We start from the raw sequence: 15,169 nt of genomic DNA on the forward strand, positions 1-15,169 counted from the left end.
ACTTGTGTGGGATATATCAGAGTGCCGGAGACCCTCCTCCCCCTATACCCGTCGTAGATTCATCACCTTGACCTTCATAGTTCCTAAGCCAGAGACAAATCAGCTAGTACGAACCTATCAAGCCCCAAGACTCAAAATGGTTTTCCAGAACCCGCCCATGGCCACCCCGGAGTACTGCACCGCAGACTTCTCGCTTATCCCCGTACGTACTACTGACCAAGACTCCCTCAACTCTGTGCTTCGAACCCATAACAACACTCATTAAAACAGAATACTCACCCCAACCAATTACTAGATCGGCTCCAAAGACGTCTCTTTCTCCAAGCAAGTCGCCGAGATCCAGCGTCTGATCGAGAACACCGGCCTCAAGTCCCAGATGCATGCCACCGGCACTACCGTGGGTGAGTCCAACCTCTCAACAATGGCTCTATAAAACCTCTGTCAAGAAGCGAAGACCCCTGACGATGAGGCTGGAATATCTTTAAGAGGGAACCTGGGACCAAGTTTCGCAGACCATCGGATGCGCTCACACCATGATCCATAACGAGGGGGTGGGCAGGATCCAGACGGATATCCGCATCGCAACACGGTATGTTCACCTTGCTCCAAAAGAAAGAGAGGGATGGGAGGCTGTTTTGCTGACGCGTTGGTGTTCTGGTTGATAGGACCGATAAGATTCAGCCGATGGAGGAAATTATGTCCTCCGTGCAGAGGAAGCTGTCTACTTGATTGTGATGCGAGTGGTGTCCGGGTTATTCGAAAAGTGATAACTGGGTCTTTTGTTTTGGTTGGTGGAGTTGGAGAGGGATTGCTGTACGGGAATGGATGATGAAGTAGGTTTAGTAATGAAATTGTGCCTTTTAGTGTCTTTCTTCGAGATGTAGTAGACCGGAGATTCGTGGGTGTAGGTTGTGGTGTGTGGTGATACAGGCACTGGGGAGGTATCTGCTACGCAGCTGGAGAACGAACCCTTGCCTAGCGTGTGTTCTACAGACGATACCTCTCGCAGAACCTCGAAGTACTCCGTAGGTTCAGCAGCAGAAGAATTTGTTCAATCATAAAATACATCTGATCAACCACTACTAGCTGATCGCCAGACAGTCACAAACCCCTTAAATAACCTAGTTGAGAAATATATCACTATATGATAGATTATAAGACCACTAAATCTTGGCACAAATAATCCAAGACAAGAACTTGAAGAACTCCTGTTTCCAGGAGAAAAGACATACAAGCCTTGTACAGTACACTGGATAAGCAACTTTCCTGACAATTTACATCGTCCCCTTTCCCAGAGTCGAATACTAGAGTATCTGATGGCTGCATGACCAGCAGCGCAACCAAGACCGACCGCAACACAACCAAGCAGGCCACTAAAGCACATGGGCTGTTGATAGATTAATGTTTGACGTCATACAACGTTAGGACTCCATTATCGAAAAGTCCATGTGGCATGGAGAGAAGTTTCAATGGCTGCAACTATCATGTAAGAAACCACAAGCACCCAGGCACTCCCTTGTGGGCGGAACGTGGAGGTACGGCGATGGTATGAAGTACAGCGATGTAATCGATTGCCACTTCGAGACACATACATGAAGAACTGCCAGACCAAAAGCTCGGTTGCAGTTGCGATCGGCAACTTGACAAGGGAGTAGACCCAGTGAAAAGCAGTGGGTGGTTGTTCTTGTCGCTTTCCTGCTCGGATGGAGACTTGAGGCCTTTAGAAGCGTTTCCCTTGTGTTCGGCGGAACGTTATTGTTGCTTTAGAATATCCACTGAAATTGGGTATAGACCTATTGTACCTAGAAGGGGCCCACGATAGCTTACAGTTGGTAGAATAAGGTCATGCACGCAGTGATGGTCGGGATCGGGGACACTCTGGCCAGTGCCAAGTTGGCTGTCGAGGGAGTAAGAAAGCATTGACCCCATCTTTCATGTTTCAAGTTAAGCAGGTCGCATGTGCAATATGGACTTGATCTGTAGGTGCATGATGGCTTACTGAGACCAACTCTGTAGGCGAGCGAAGAAGCCCATTAACGCGGGTGATTATCGTAGAGTCCCCTTTCGGTGATAGTCATTGTAGGCTGCCTTCCATAAGATGGTGGAACCTTCCAGTATCGAGGTGATTGCAGATAGCCAGATGCAAGGCGAGGATTCGGAGCAATTGATAGAAAGGGATTGTTGTTAACTCATACATAGTATGATTTCAGTGACATACAGACTGTAACGTTATTGCATACAGTACGTCACACATACATGGTATATCCAACGTTTCTCACCGGAAGATAAGCAAAAGGACTGCGCAGGTCTTTGGAGTCCTGGAATCTGTGGGGATCCGACAGACTGGGATGGCTCATGCCAATGTAGACGCCGACCACCTCGCAGGGGTTGGCAGGCAGGCATCTTTTCCCGGGAGATTTAGGCAACCCTGCTCTCGGTAGAAGCCTAGATGCCTAGATGCCCTGTCTTTGCTACACTGCCTCCCTCAAAGGACAACCCCTGCACATACACACATACACACATACATAGCCCTTTCATGCGGAGGAGGTAGAAATTAGGTGGTACAAATAGCATGGTGGAGGCCCACCTGATTCGTGCAAAGCCTCTTTTGTGCATCATGGTGGTGAAGAGCTAAAAAACCAACTCTTGGCATAATGCCCTTGCTCTTCTATTGTTCGCATGGCTCGACAATCTTCCCCGATCAGGACGGATGTGCGTCAACTCGCCAGCAACAGTCACTAGTCTAGTATTTGTCAAGTCTAGGGCGGGACCTCCATACTGAGCTGCTCCTGATACAGTACAGGCAGTACATGCACAATGCGTTGAACATTAAATCTTCCTCTTCATTTGGAAAAGTCTCCGAGGATGCAATTCCACTTGATCTATTTGTTGATTTTAAGCCGTCCACTGCTAGATGAAGTTTTGAAATTGCCCCAATGCAGAAATTGATTAGATATGCTGAGTGCTGCTGACATAACTGTGGCTCCCAGGACTTACATACACGTATAGGAACCATCCTATGCGTGTGTTCATAAGAGCCAGTCGGCGAAGCGTCGGAAATGAGGCGAGATGGAGCTATAAACAGAGTTGTTTCTGTCATGGGGAGGGAAAGAGGATCTCTTCGAGCGGCTCCCTCCCAACGCCGAGGACAGCCATAGGCTGGAACAGTGGTTGCGAACATGGGGTTCTGGTGGAAGATCATCTAAATTTTCCCTTTAGCGTCCCGTTGTTTTATTTGGAACCGGCCCCATTCCCCTTGTGCTTGACCCAGTTGCGAGGAGTCGGACTGTCGGATGGTCTGCCTTAGTAGACTATCGGGCAGGAACAACGAGCCGAGCTCTATGCAGCATTAAGACCCACGCGCTATCAACACTATTTTGGCTGCTCATTGGCGAAGAAGAGTCCCAAGACAGGGATCTAGGAGCCGTTGCGGTGACTTGTCCTCTCCCTGATGGCTATGCTCTCATGGTGCAGTAGCTTTCCGGCCGGCCACTTGCTATACTATTCTAAGCATTAGTGAGACCAGTAGTAGGGTTGGCAAGTAAAAGCATTGCAAGCTAGAGAATGCTTTTTTGCGACCTAGGAGCCTTTCAAATCCCGAAAGTCTCTCTCACTCAAGCGATTGTTGCCATGACCAGCGTGCAAGTTCCTTCTTCCATCGCCCTGCTCAGCCTTGTCTTGCCGACGACCTCCTTGCTCCCTCCGCCTGAAGGACCCAGGGTTGTGCGTCCTACTTGCCTATCAAACGCACTCGCAGCATTCTGGTTCTTGCCAAATAACATCACCGCTTTGTGTGGCCAGCCATCATCACAGAGACACCTATCTCCGCCCAGTGACTGTGACACTGACACGAGTTGCCTTATAGGGAGTGGATGTGACATCACTCGAACTTGCTCGAGTAGGATGGCAGATGGTCTCCGTCATCCATGATTCCAATTAACTTCGCCTAAGCTCCGTCCGATGGGGGTCGCCGACTAGGTTGCCTTCACAGGACTGATGTTGACAGTTGTCACTTTGCCTATCTTACCCCACCATACCTATACGAGTCAATGCACCTGGATTAGGCAGGACTCTAAAAGATCCATGATAAAAGCCGATTAAATGTCAGGCGGGTTATGGAGTTCTAGATCTGCCATCCGAAGACTTTCCTTGCCTCTTTACTCGTTATTGAAGTCGACTAGAAGCGAGAGGTATCCACCACGAGGAACATAGAGCGTCTGTAGCCTCAGCTTCATGTGATGTCCCTCAGTTCTTGGTCGATGATGGTGCAAAGCCCCATAGTCTAAGTCTTGGGTCGGAGAGGGGGGCACTCTCCGAATCGGGAAGTAATGACTTTGAGCCTGAGCTGAGTGTTCTAACCCCCTCCCATGAACACCACAGGCTCACTAAGCTCATATACATACAGTGTCAGATCTCTAGAAGCGAGGGGTCAGCACTTACAATTTATTTTTCTTCCACTGCTCACGCTGGGTCGTTTGATAAATGCTATAGTTTAACTGTGTCATGTTCACTTCCGCGAGGTACTCTGACGATTGACTGCGAAAAAGACAGTGAATCATGGAATCTGATTTGTAGATCGGCAAAATTATGGTCTAGACTAGATCTTGGTACGTATTGAAAGAGAAAAACAATGCTTGACCGGCCATTGCAGTACTATGGTAACGAGGTACTCAAGGCCCGAAGTTTGTACTTGGGGGGTTCGTCTGCTCGGATCCGGAAACGGAAATAGATTTACCTCGATGATCCACCACCATTTTGCAGTGACTCAAACTATGCTACTCCGTACAAGCTCCCTCTTGGCAGCAACGAGGCAGTGGGTGGGATGCATGACACCGTTTCCACAGAATTTGTTGCCGGGAAAAGTGCCTCCTTCTGGACTATGGTCAAAGATTTCACTTAACCAACAGTCATCCCCAAACAGTCATCCCAAGAAGTGCATATGGACTGTGACAAGCAACCTGGAGGCTGCATTGTGCGTAACATGACTAGAATCTCATTGTACGCATTATCACTGCATGAATACCTGTGTCCTGTGTACTGTACTGTACCCTAACGTGCTCTATGCGTCTCCTTCGGCTGTTCAAAAAACTGGATCGCCGCCCCGCAGATGCATCCTGTATGCACCATGTCCGCTGGGAAGGTCCGAGAATCCTGAAAGAATGACCAAAATTTAAACTCAGATTTCATGCGACTGTCGTACGATGTTGGAGGTCAGCACTCACTTAGGCATGGAACCCGGCCGAGACAAGCCCGGTGATACTCTGCTTAAGGTGTGTGCTCAAATACTGTACGCACAACTGCGTATGTGCAACATCGTCTGCTGTACAGTACATAGGCCAGCAGCCGATTTACCATCTGGTGCTGCACAGTGTCATGCCTCATGCCTCTAAAAGCTACGGAGTTAGAGGCTGTGTATCTTATCTCGCCAATTCCTGCTACCTCGACTCTTGTGTCGCCGCAAGCTTCCCAAAGGGTTGACGACGAGCAAAACTCCATTGGAACCGGTTCAGGGTAAGGGTGAACGACGATTAGCTTTCGCGTCCAGATGCGGGAGCTTCCCGGCATAACCGCAAGTGGAGTTTGACCTTTGAATTTGAAATAGTGGAGGCATAAACACGGAGCTGGCGAGGGAGGCCACTCGAAGGATGTGATGCTTGCGATTCCACCAGACTGTGTGGGTCAGCTAGGATCCGACAGCCAGGATCCGACAGACTGGATACGGCGGTAGTTCCGTGCCTCCTATCCATTTCGGCCATTGTACTGTAAAAGAGGAGGAAGGCCTTGTCTTCGGATGCTCATTTTCAAAACAACCAAAAACTTTTTCCCTGTCAAAATACATCAGTTGTTGACTGAGCGGGGTGGTGGTTGAAGAGGATTGTCACACACGGAAACCCAGGTCGTAAGACTGGCCAAGTCTAGTCGCTTCACTCTCCTGCTCTCCCAGTCTGGTTTTGCCGGGCCTAAGCCTATAGTCAAACGTTTCTCATCTATTAAACTTTGGTCGCGTCGTGGAAAAAATTACGCAGATGTGGTCTTACGAGGATCATGCAGCCTGCATACGCGCAACAGGCCTCATTAGTGAGAGGTAACTTAGTGTTCAGTAGTGAGCAGCAGCACCATTAAAAAATTCAGCCCAGTCGGATAATGTGGGAGCGATCCAAGGATGGGACTTTCCAGCCGTGTGGCACCAACAGCCATTGGATCCCGGGTGGTTTTTCTGAAGATCTTCCACAAACCTACCTCCCTGCACCCTTGATTGTCTCTCAGTGTCGTACAAAGCACCCCTTTACAGCTTGTTACCTTTCTCCGAAGTACAATACCCGCCCTATCTCTTTTTCTTTCTTTTCCCTTTTGATGGATGCGGAGATTTCTGGTGTTGTGATAAGACAATGCGTCAGCTTTGAACAACTGCCAAACTGCCACTGTCACAGTACTAATAAATAAACCTCCGTAGCGTGTTGCAGAAGTCGGGTATATCTCTGTTGTGCTATTGGGCCAAAATTCCAGCTAGGGTAGATGAGAGAACCCCTTTCAATTCCTCCTTCTCTCTCTGATTAGCGAATCTAATCTATAGTGTAATGAGCCTTTTTCTCCACAACGATTGTCATCGTGAGTAACAATACCATCCATGTACGTACTACTATCTATGTATGTACTGTACATACCCCATTGCAGGACGCACCCGACAGGCTGGGACGCCCGTGCGCTTTTAGCCCGATGCTTTTCTACCGATGAGTAGTGTAATAGTAAAAAGAAATAAGGATAAAACAAGCCACATATAAGGACTGTCAAACCAAACAGCAAACACAGGAAAGAGCTGTGTAGGGATTTTCGACAGATATGATGAACTTGTTCAGTTTGAGCTCCTCTTCAATTCCTCCTTTTACCCCTTCCTCTCTGCTACTACTAACTAGTAAACACTCCCACTCTTAGCAATTGCTCCGCGTAAACTCTACCATGGCATGATCCTGGTCTTTAAGCGACGTCGGACCCGAACCAAGGATTCTAGGAGGAATGCCTATATCTGTCCCAACGATCCAGGGATCCCTGCAATAAGCTTGGGATTGATTCGAGGTTTCCCCTCCCCGTGAAGTGAGCAACTTCGAAGCTCGGTCTTTTATCATCTCTCCGGGCAAGGGGGAATTTCTTTTCTGTTCTCTCCTCCGAGGCTCAATGTCTTGGGTTCCACTCTCTTTCAGTTTGTCTTGCTTCAGAGTGAGCGGAGACACTTTTGGTCTTTTTTCTTTTCTCTTTTTTCCTTTTTCTTTTCCCATTTTTCTCAATTCCCTCATCTGTTCTTGTGCTCTGTTTCCTCATTTGCAAATTTTTCTTCTCTCTCTGTCCGCCCCTCCCGGCCCTACTCTCGGCTCTACTGTTAGATGGGAAGGGGGATTTCCGGTTTCCTCCTACTACAGCTGTAAGCCACTAGATAATTATCCGTAAATACGTAGTAGTAAGTGCGGAGGAAATCAAGAGCGAGACTAATAGAAGTACGAGTACGTATGTCCATCGTGTCTTTGACCATTCAAGGTAGTATAGGCAGAGCACGGAGTAATAAATTAGTCAAAATTAGTCAAATCTAGAAGACCCAAAAAATTATGTTTCTATTGACCGGCAAGTTCTTGATGGGGCTTTGCATGCATCTGGGTTGCTGGGCTTGTTTGTCCCGCCGCCCGAACCGCCCACTTGGTTCGCAGGGCCGCAGCGGTAACTGGAGCGTAATAACGCCCCGTCCGAGGGGCCTTCCTGAGCACTAACTCGTAGTAAGTAGCATTGTATGTACAGTACATCCATACCAGAAACCAGAAGATGACAGGAAGTAACCTCCTGTTGGAAGTTATCAGGCCTGAAAAACCACGTATTTCATGGGGCTATAATATCGTTCTCTATGAACAGGAGTGTTACAATCATTCATTATGATTTTGAATTATCGCTTTTATTGGCATCCGTTTGATCCTGTCAAATTAAGTTAAACATTAGGAGACGAATCCTTTCCCCCCTCCTCTTCCTCATCAAGTCAAACTTAATCCAGGCTGCCGGGTCAGTCCAGGTTACCAGGAGAAGAGGAAAAGACAGCCGATGTCTCCTACTACCTTGCCCATCACTGCCCCCGGTCCCTCCCTCCCTTCTCGTCCTCTGCTTAGCTAGCTAATGTCATTAAGGGAGAAGAAGGCTGTGGCAGGTGGCTAATTAAAATTAGAGTAACTTTAAAAACTGCCCAGCAGTTCTCCAGATCTGGCTAAGGTCCCTCGATCCTAACTTCCAGATTTGCAAGTCCTTATATCGGTACAACATCAGACAATTCGTAATTCCCTCCTCGCCATCGTCCACCACATTGTTGCCCAAATTTCTCTCGTAAGAAACTTTATGGCTAAGTGTTGGAGAGGGAGACGTGATTGTCGTCACCCCTCATCTTGGTTGATTATCATCTGGAAACATTTACCGAGCCCAAGACTTGGATGCGAACTACTTTTACTATTAGTACTTCTCGTACAGTAGTACTACTCCTACTACTACCAAGTTCACCCCACTCGAGACCTGGGCCCTAAAAGTCTTGTTACTTAAGTCTGCCACTACAATGGCTGGTGCAAGGCTGGCCGTAAGCAGATCTTTTCCTCTAGCTCTATGTGGAAAAAGAAACCCTACTTGATTCCCTTGTTGCCGTTGTGGTCCTTGTTGTTGCTATTTGCCTTAACACACCTGCTTTCTCATCAAGTCGCCACCTACACTTAGCCCGCCCCCAAACCGAATCCATCGAGCATCTACTAACGAACAATGGCACAGGCATCGAATCGTGATGAGTAAGTCCCATTTCATATCTTACGACTTAATAACAGTCGATTGAACCTCTCGGAGTTCTATTTTCCATAAGTCTATACCGGTGTTGACTGACTATGGCAGCGAAACACAGTCGTTAACAGCAAGCGTAACGGATTATCCTATGGAGCATGGAAGACGATACCATAAATATCATGAAGGATGTACGTCTGCAAAGGATCGATCATGTCGACACGGACCCCATCTAACAGCATCCCCCCAGCATACTTGTACCCGAACGATGAACAGGAACTGGATCGGATGGATATGCAACACCACATGCTCAAACTAGTCAACCACGGGCGCTTGTACTTCGCACCTGTCCAACGCCCAAAACGGATTCTCGACATTGGTACTGGTTCTGGTATATGGCCTATCGAGATTGGTAAGGATTTCCACCCAGATCTACCCTGCTTACCTGTCATCCGATCGATCAACTCACATGGTTGCCGCGTCTCGCCTGTAGCATCCGACTTCCCAGAAGCCGAGATCACAGGAACCGACCTTTCTCCTGTTCAGCCGCTTGAAGTTCCTGAGAATGTTCACTTCCTCGTCGACGATGCCACGGAGGAGGACTGGCTGTGGGGCCCGAATCACTTTGACTTCATCCACACCGGGCATCTGATAGGATCTCTACCGTCGTACAAGGACCTGCTGAAGAAAGCACACAAGCACCTTAAGCCGGGCGGCTATGTGGAATGCCACGAGTTCGACTCCCGGCTCAAATGCGACGACGGTACGATGCCTCCCGAGGACCCTGACAAGTTCAGCGACTATGCCCTCCAAGATCTCATGGACCTGCACCACCGCTCCGGCCAGGTCTCGGACCCGCCCCGACAATTCCGAGTGGCCCATCGCCTCGCACGCTGGATGCGAGAAGTCGGGTTCGAAGACGTGCAGGAACATCGGGCCATGGTCCCTGTGAATCCGTGGTCATCCGATCCACACCTGAGGAAGATAGGGGCCTGGAGCGAGACAAACCTGCTGGAAGCGGTCGCGGGATGGTCTTACAAGCCGCTCGCCATACTGGGGTGGTCGAAGCCCGAGATCGAAGTGTTCCTGGTCGATGTTCGGAAAAGCATTCAAAATCGCAACGTCCACGCCTACTACGAGTTCTATGCAGTGACAGGCAGAAAACCACTCACTGGCTGAGTTGGTTTTGGTCTGCCTTTACCACCACTAGCGGCATGAATCTTCACATATCCTCGGCTTACGTTTCTTACCTGTGACAAATTGTTTCCTTTTTACTGCTTTTCTTATGTGTTAACTGGCGCTGGCTGATGAGCGTATGGCATACGATACCACTGCGGCAGAGATTTTGGTGCATTGGGAGGCGTGTCTTGGTCAACTCACTTCTTGTACATATTTAGACATTTACATGTCATAATCTCACTTACAAGTAGTGCATGGTGCAGTATCCGACTGTAGGAAAAGACGGTATTGGCTTATAGTGTTAGTCTAACCTGGGGAGTTCTTAGCAGGTAGCCTCGATTGTCATTTGTACTTATCTGGCGTACTCAAAAAGCAGATACGACACCAGAATGGATGGCCATAGCTCTAGGAAAGTAGAAAGAAGACATTCGGGTTCACAATCATGCCAAAATGCAACAATTTTCTGGGCTGAGTCAGGGTTGTATGTATCCAGTGGTACTTCTGCTCATTCATCAAGGGCGAGTGCAATCACCAGGGGCGACGAATGAGGAATCAGGATTCTGTGATTACTCATCTGCTGCGCTGCGATCTCCGGGCCCGCGGTCTAACCGGCCAAGAGGTTCCTTCACTATCAAAATCCCGCGCCGCCCGCTGGTCCAAATCAATCTCAGCAGGCTAAACTCAAGCTCAGTCCTCCTTCTCGCACATGTCGATTGCCTCATGTCTCTCGGCAGACATGCCTACAGGCATGCTGTACATCCAGTCTCATCATCGTCGGGGTTAATCGACCACGTCTGGATCAGCGATGATCTGTTGGCGTCGACCTTCCGAAGCTTCGTCAAGAGTCAACGACGCCATGCAAGCCGCGTCCCGGGCCCATTGGAGGCTCGACGACGGCTGGCGAAGAGAAAAAACTGCGCGCTCGCTCCAATGACCGGTGCGCTGCCCCCGGATCCCCATCTGTTCGGGCGCGGAGGCCGACAACATTTTCTGTGGAACGGCGATCACGCGCCAGCATCTTCACCACTATCTTCTCCTAATGATGCCACCCACTCGGTCGAACTCGATCAAATGGAGCCTACTCGCGCTGATACGACGAGGAGAGGTGGGCACGGACTTCAACCAGGGCTCTCGCACTACGATTTTCACCCCCCGCGCGCTCCAATTGCGCCTTTGTCCGTCGAAAATGAGACGATAGATCCGGACGGGTTTGTCGACTTGAGCAGCTCATCAGAAGCTATCCCTTCTCCTCCTCCTCCTCCTCCACCACCACCTCCTCCTCCTTCACTACCCGACGGCAACTTGGATGACACGGGCGGATTCGCGGATCTGACTAGCTTGGAGGAGTCTGAGCCTGGCTCTTTAGGGCGCGATGTCGAGGATTCCGATCTTGGTGGATTTGTTAAACCGGCCGAGTCGTTTGATGCCTCTTCTCCTCAATCAAACAGCGGCGGGGTGCATAAGCCAAGTACCTATGTTGACTTGTCAGCGGAGCCTGCGTCTTCACACCCTTACAGTGATGTGGTCGGTTCAAGCGGATTCGTGGACCCCGTTAGCTCTTCGGCCCTACCCCCCAAGCGGTCCAAGCGGGATCTTTCACATTTAGTTGATCCGAACGGTTTGCTTATTGAGCTAGCCCGCTTCTCAGATGCTTCGGATTCCCCGCGCGACACTGTGGTCGCTGATCAGAATGGGTTCGTTGAGGTGAACGACCTATCAGAATCGGCAGATCATAGCGAACTCCTCCCATCCAAAGACATTTTGAGGACGCGTTTGGAAACCTGCCCGTCACTCGAGGAGGTCACGAGTTTGATAAATGCGATGGATATAAATCTTCAGCATGAGCCGGGCTACGGTCGCATAATATTCGATCACTACTTTTCGCGGTTTGCGCTGGGCGAATCAGACGCCCAGGAGCTGTCTCTGTTTCTGGATCATCGCATACTCAATACTCCAGGAGCCGGGAATTTCCCGGTTGTTGCAAAGTACATTGTTCAACCCGCGACAGACTTAAGAGAGCGCGCTGTATTGTTTGCGAGCATTCTCAGGGCTATCAGAGTCGGTGCGATAGTTCCATCTGAGCTTCTGCAGGTCATCGGGACCTTGCAAAAGTTGCCCGATGTGGTGGTCGCCACGACGAATTGGCCGACAGCCGAGACACAACTCAATGGCCCAAGCGGCGTGATGGAAGCATATCAGAAAATCTGCGATGTTCTCGAGTCCACAGTCCAGGGCGGTAAATACAAGAATTTGGACGAGGATACAGCCAATCTATGGCTTAAAATCATATGGGAGCGGAATGTACTTGCTGAGTTGAGGCTGGCACACAGGATTCTGGCTCGTGCTCGGCATCTTCGTTCCACCTGTGCCTTCTGGGGCCCACGGTTCATCATCCGCTGGCTTGAACTTCCGGACGAGCTCCGGGATGAGATCGATCCTTCCTACACAAATTTACTCTTCCACAGGTTTCATTTCAATGCAGTAGGTGCAACTATCATATCGGTTACAGAATATTTAGTTCTGGCTCAGAAGCAGCATCTGCTGCCCAGGTGGCATGACTGTCTGATTTCAATCCCCACGGTTCGAGACATCCCTAAGGCAGGGGCGTGGGTTGACGCACGATCGCAAATTCCAGCAACATCGAGTCATCCTGGGCTGTCAGTTCAACAACGTTTTCTTCTGCGCTTTTGGGTCTTCCGTGCTCTGAACTTGAGTCATGCAGCGGGTCCTACTCGGGATAAAAAGCCTTACATGATAGGGACAAGGCATCTTCTACATAATGCACCTGCACGGCCGATTGAGAAATGGGGGGCGCGAGTGCTCAGCCTCTACCAGGCTTACCGAACGAACTACAAGAAGAAAGACCTCGTGAGCAGTCTTTTAGATGATGCGCGTGAGTTGGGGCTGCCTGCCAACGGGCTCACAATCTTGGCTCTTTCATACCGGACCAGAAACGCCCCCAACAAAACGACTAGGGCGGCTCTGAAAGCTTTAGAGACGTCGGATGTCTCTTTCAACGATCTGTTTCGAGACAGTGAAACGCCGTACACTCTTCTCCTTCAGTTCGCACCCGCCTTTTCGAAGATAGCGCGGGAGATAGACATCGAATCACCGTCTTTCATGGAGCGTGCTCTAGAACTGGCCAGAACGGGGAACCGGTCAGAAGTCCAACTATTGTTTCGCATCTTCGACTGGCATGTTCCCCTCAAGATCGCACTGGCGAAATCATGGCAGCCTCGTCCCGATCCTTCCCAGCTTGCGCTTGTGGTCTATGAGTCTCGAGACAGGAGAAAACACCCCGACCCTCACGCTGCGCTCAATATGATAAATACTTTTGCTGTGGCTCTGTCATGCTCGCAGCATCTCACCCCGCGGCAATCCTATCGATTGATTTATTGGCTGTACGTCTACTTGATGAGGCATCAAGCACCTGTGCAACCGATCATTGTCCGCGCTATGTATCATGCTGGCGTCGTGCGCGCCCGACAAGAAATGAGGGGCATGTTCTGTGAGACGCAGTTCAAGTACATCATGCACAAGGTACAAGAGGTCGAGTCGCCGGAGGTTGTGAGAGCGCTGAGAAACCCGAATTTCGTGTGGAGGGACGAAGGAAGTGACTAGGTTACTGGGAACTAATATCCACCTTCGAGTTGGGTTTACATGAACTCGAGATATTATCCCGCATTACCAGAGACTTGTGGTTCAAGGCATGCTGGACCTTTGATGCTGTATCGCTTTGTTAAGATGTTCTACGTTCCCTACATGACTCATTATACCCTTGGTTGTACAGGATACCCTTTCAGACTCGTTTTCATAGCATAGATTTGGCAACATTTAACGGCTCACTGCAGCCTATTTTTATATCATCCATGAAAAGCTTTATTCGTGCGTGACTCTCGGTTACAGAATTAAAAGACATGATTCTGCGCCCCTCCCCAAAAAAGGAATTAGATAGCGCTTTCAACTCCACCACCTAGCCGACCAACACCCCGGCTGAGAGGGGTCCTGTCTAGATGTCCACCTCCATCAGGTTGGGGTCCCCGGAGGCCTCCTCGATGGTGACATACTTCCGCATATCCTCCTTGCTGATGACCTTCTGGTTGAGGTAGGCGGTGGTGCCGCGGGGGAAGCGGTAGTTGCGCTCCTTCTGACCGCGCTCGTTGGGCTTGATGTAGTTGCGCAGCAGCTGGGTGGGCTGGTCCTTCTCGATGACGCAGACGTCAACATTGCTCCCGGAGCCGAGATCGTTGAAGATACCGGCCTTGATGGCCTCGGCGCAGAGGGCGACGGCGCCGTCGCGGTCCAGCTGGGGCTTCCACATCGACTCGAACACGGACATGGCGGCCAGCGAGCCGGAGCCCATGGTCACGTACGGCAGCTTGTCCGTCGAGCCGTGCGCGTGCACCGTGAAGAGCCCGATGCCCGTGGGGTCCACGCCCGCCACCACCAGGTACGCCCCGATGTGGCCCTGGTACCGGAACAGGTGCTGCTTCAACATCGTCATGCAGGTGATCACCCGCGGCGGCCGGCCCGTCGACAGCGAGTGCAGCTCCACGTTCGAGCTGATCAGCGCGGTCGTGAACTCCGTGTCCGCCGCCGTACCCGCGCCCGCACACCAGATCTTGGGCGCGATGTAGTGTAGCTTCTCGCAGTTCTATTCCCCAGCAACCCGTTGTTAGCCTAATCAAAGTGTATTCGTTTGTTATTGTGATTTCGTGGTGGAATTGAAGGTGAGTTTCGATAGGGACGTGTGTAGGCGGCGAGGCTTTACCTTGTCTGCTACTATCGGTCCGCTGGTAGCTCTGGTATCTGCCGCTATCTGTAATCACCACACCGTAGACTTTAGCTTCGTGTCTGCCTATCCATCGGAGAGCTGAGCACATGTATCATGAGGGGAAAGACGGACCACAACACCATTGTCATATATACAACCCACAATCGTGGTACCTGTGCTGGTGGCCTTGGGGAGAGGCACGCCCTTGGCGTGAAGAGCCGCGTTACGGTTGTAGTTAGAGAAATCGAAGCCGGTCATGGTGACGGCGTGAAGATAAATGTGTTCAGTGTCGGAGACAAAGGCACGGTCGTCAGTATTGCAGGAGCTCGAAGATGGTAGAGAGTGTGAGGAGGAGGGTAGGCTGATGTATCAAGTAGAGAGAGGTTCAGTTCCGTTGCTTAAGCTTCAACTACGGCTACCGCTGGA

General features: G+C 50.2%; 3 protein-coding genes across 3 annotated transcripts; 2 read left to right on the forward strand and 1 right to left on the reverse strand.

The window, feature by feature from the left end:
• Positions 1-61: 61 nt before the first annotated feature.
• BO82DRAFT_328358 (TAM domain methyltransferase) lies at positions 62-10,229 on the forward strand. The gene is made up of 6 exons (XM_025633007.1): positions 62-202; positions 296-401; positions 487-589; positions 8,902-8,981; positions 9,041-9,202; positions 9,284-10,229. Exons 1-6 carry the CDS (start codon positions 137-139, stop codon positions 9,967-9,969), a joined length of 1,203 nt encoding a protein of 400 aa, XP_025495234.1. The 5' UTR covers positions 62-136; the 3' UTR covers positions 9,970-10,229.
• A 460-nt stretch (positions 10,230-10,689) lies between these two features.
• Positions 10,690-13,590, forward strand: BO82DRAFT_275629 (uncharacterized protein; the record flags this gene model as incomplete). The annotated part of the gene is made up of 2 exons (XM_025631122.1): positions 10,690-11,025; positions 11,659-13,590. The coding sequence occupies 2 exons, from the start codon at positions 10,690-10,692 to the stop codon at positions 13,588-13,590; spliced, it is 2,268 nt and encodes a 755-aa protein (XP_025495235.1).
• A 243-nt stretch (positions 13,591-13,833) lies between these two features.
• On the reverse strand, positions 13,834-15,168 carry pup1 (proteasome core particle subunit beta 2). Its single transcript, XM_025634410.1, has 3 exons — positions 14,876-15,168; positions 14,741-14,788; positions 13,834-14,623 (listed from the first exon to the last, which is right to left on the reverse strand). The coding sequence occupies exons 1-3, from the start codon at positions 14,999-15,001 to the stop codon at positions 13,979-13,981; spliced, it is 819 nt and encodes a 272-aa protein (XP_025495236.1). The 5' UTR covers positions 15,002-15,168; the 3' UTR covers positions 13,834-13,978.
• Between the last annotated feature and the right edge of the window lies 1 nt (position 15,169).

The sequence above is a fragment of the Aspergillus uvarum genome (genome assembly GCF_003184745.1).
Source record: "Aspergillus uvarum CBS 121591 unplaced genomic scaffold BO82scaffold_8, whole genome shotgun sequence".
In the NCBI taxonomy this organism is placed as follows: domain Eukaryota; kingdom Fungi; phylum Ascomycota; class Eurotiomycetes; order Eurotiales; family Aspergillaceae; genus Aspergillus; species Aspergillus uvarum.

Bases quoted from the DNA above. Each gene is read 5' to 3' on its own strand.
- pup1 (XM_025634410.1), bottom strand. From the start codon at position 15,001: ATGACCGGCTTCGATTTCTCTAACTACAACCGTAACGCGGCTCTTCAC. The intron at 14,789-14,875 runs GTCCGTCTTTCC...TGGTGATTACAG, and splicing joins TATATGACAATGGTGTTGTG to ATAGCGGCAGATACCAGAGC. The intron at 14,624-14,740 runs GTAAAGCCTCGC...GCTGGGGAATAG, and splicing joins GACCGATAGTAGCAGACAAG to AACTGCGAGAAGCTACACTA.
- BO82DRAFT_328358 (XM_025633007.1), top strand. From the start codon at position 137: ATGGTTTTCCAGAACCCGCCCATGGCCACCCCGGAGTACTGCACCGCA. The intron at 402-486 runs GTGAGTCCAACC...AATATCTTTAAG, and splicing joins TGCCACCGGCACTACCGTGG to AGGGAACCTGGGACCAAGTT. The intron at 9,203-9,283 runs GTAAGGATTTCC...TCTCGCCTGTAG, and splicing joins TATATGGCCTATCGAGATTG to CATCCGACTTCCCAGAAGCC.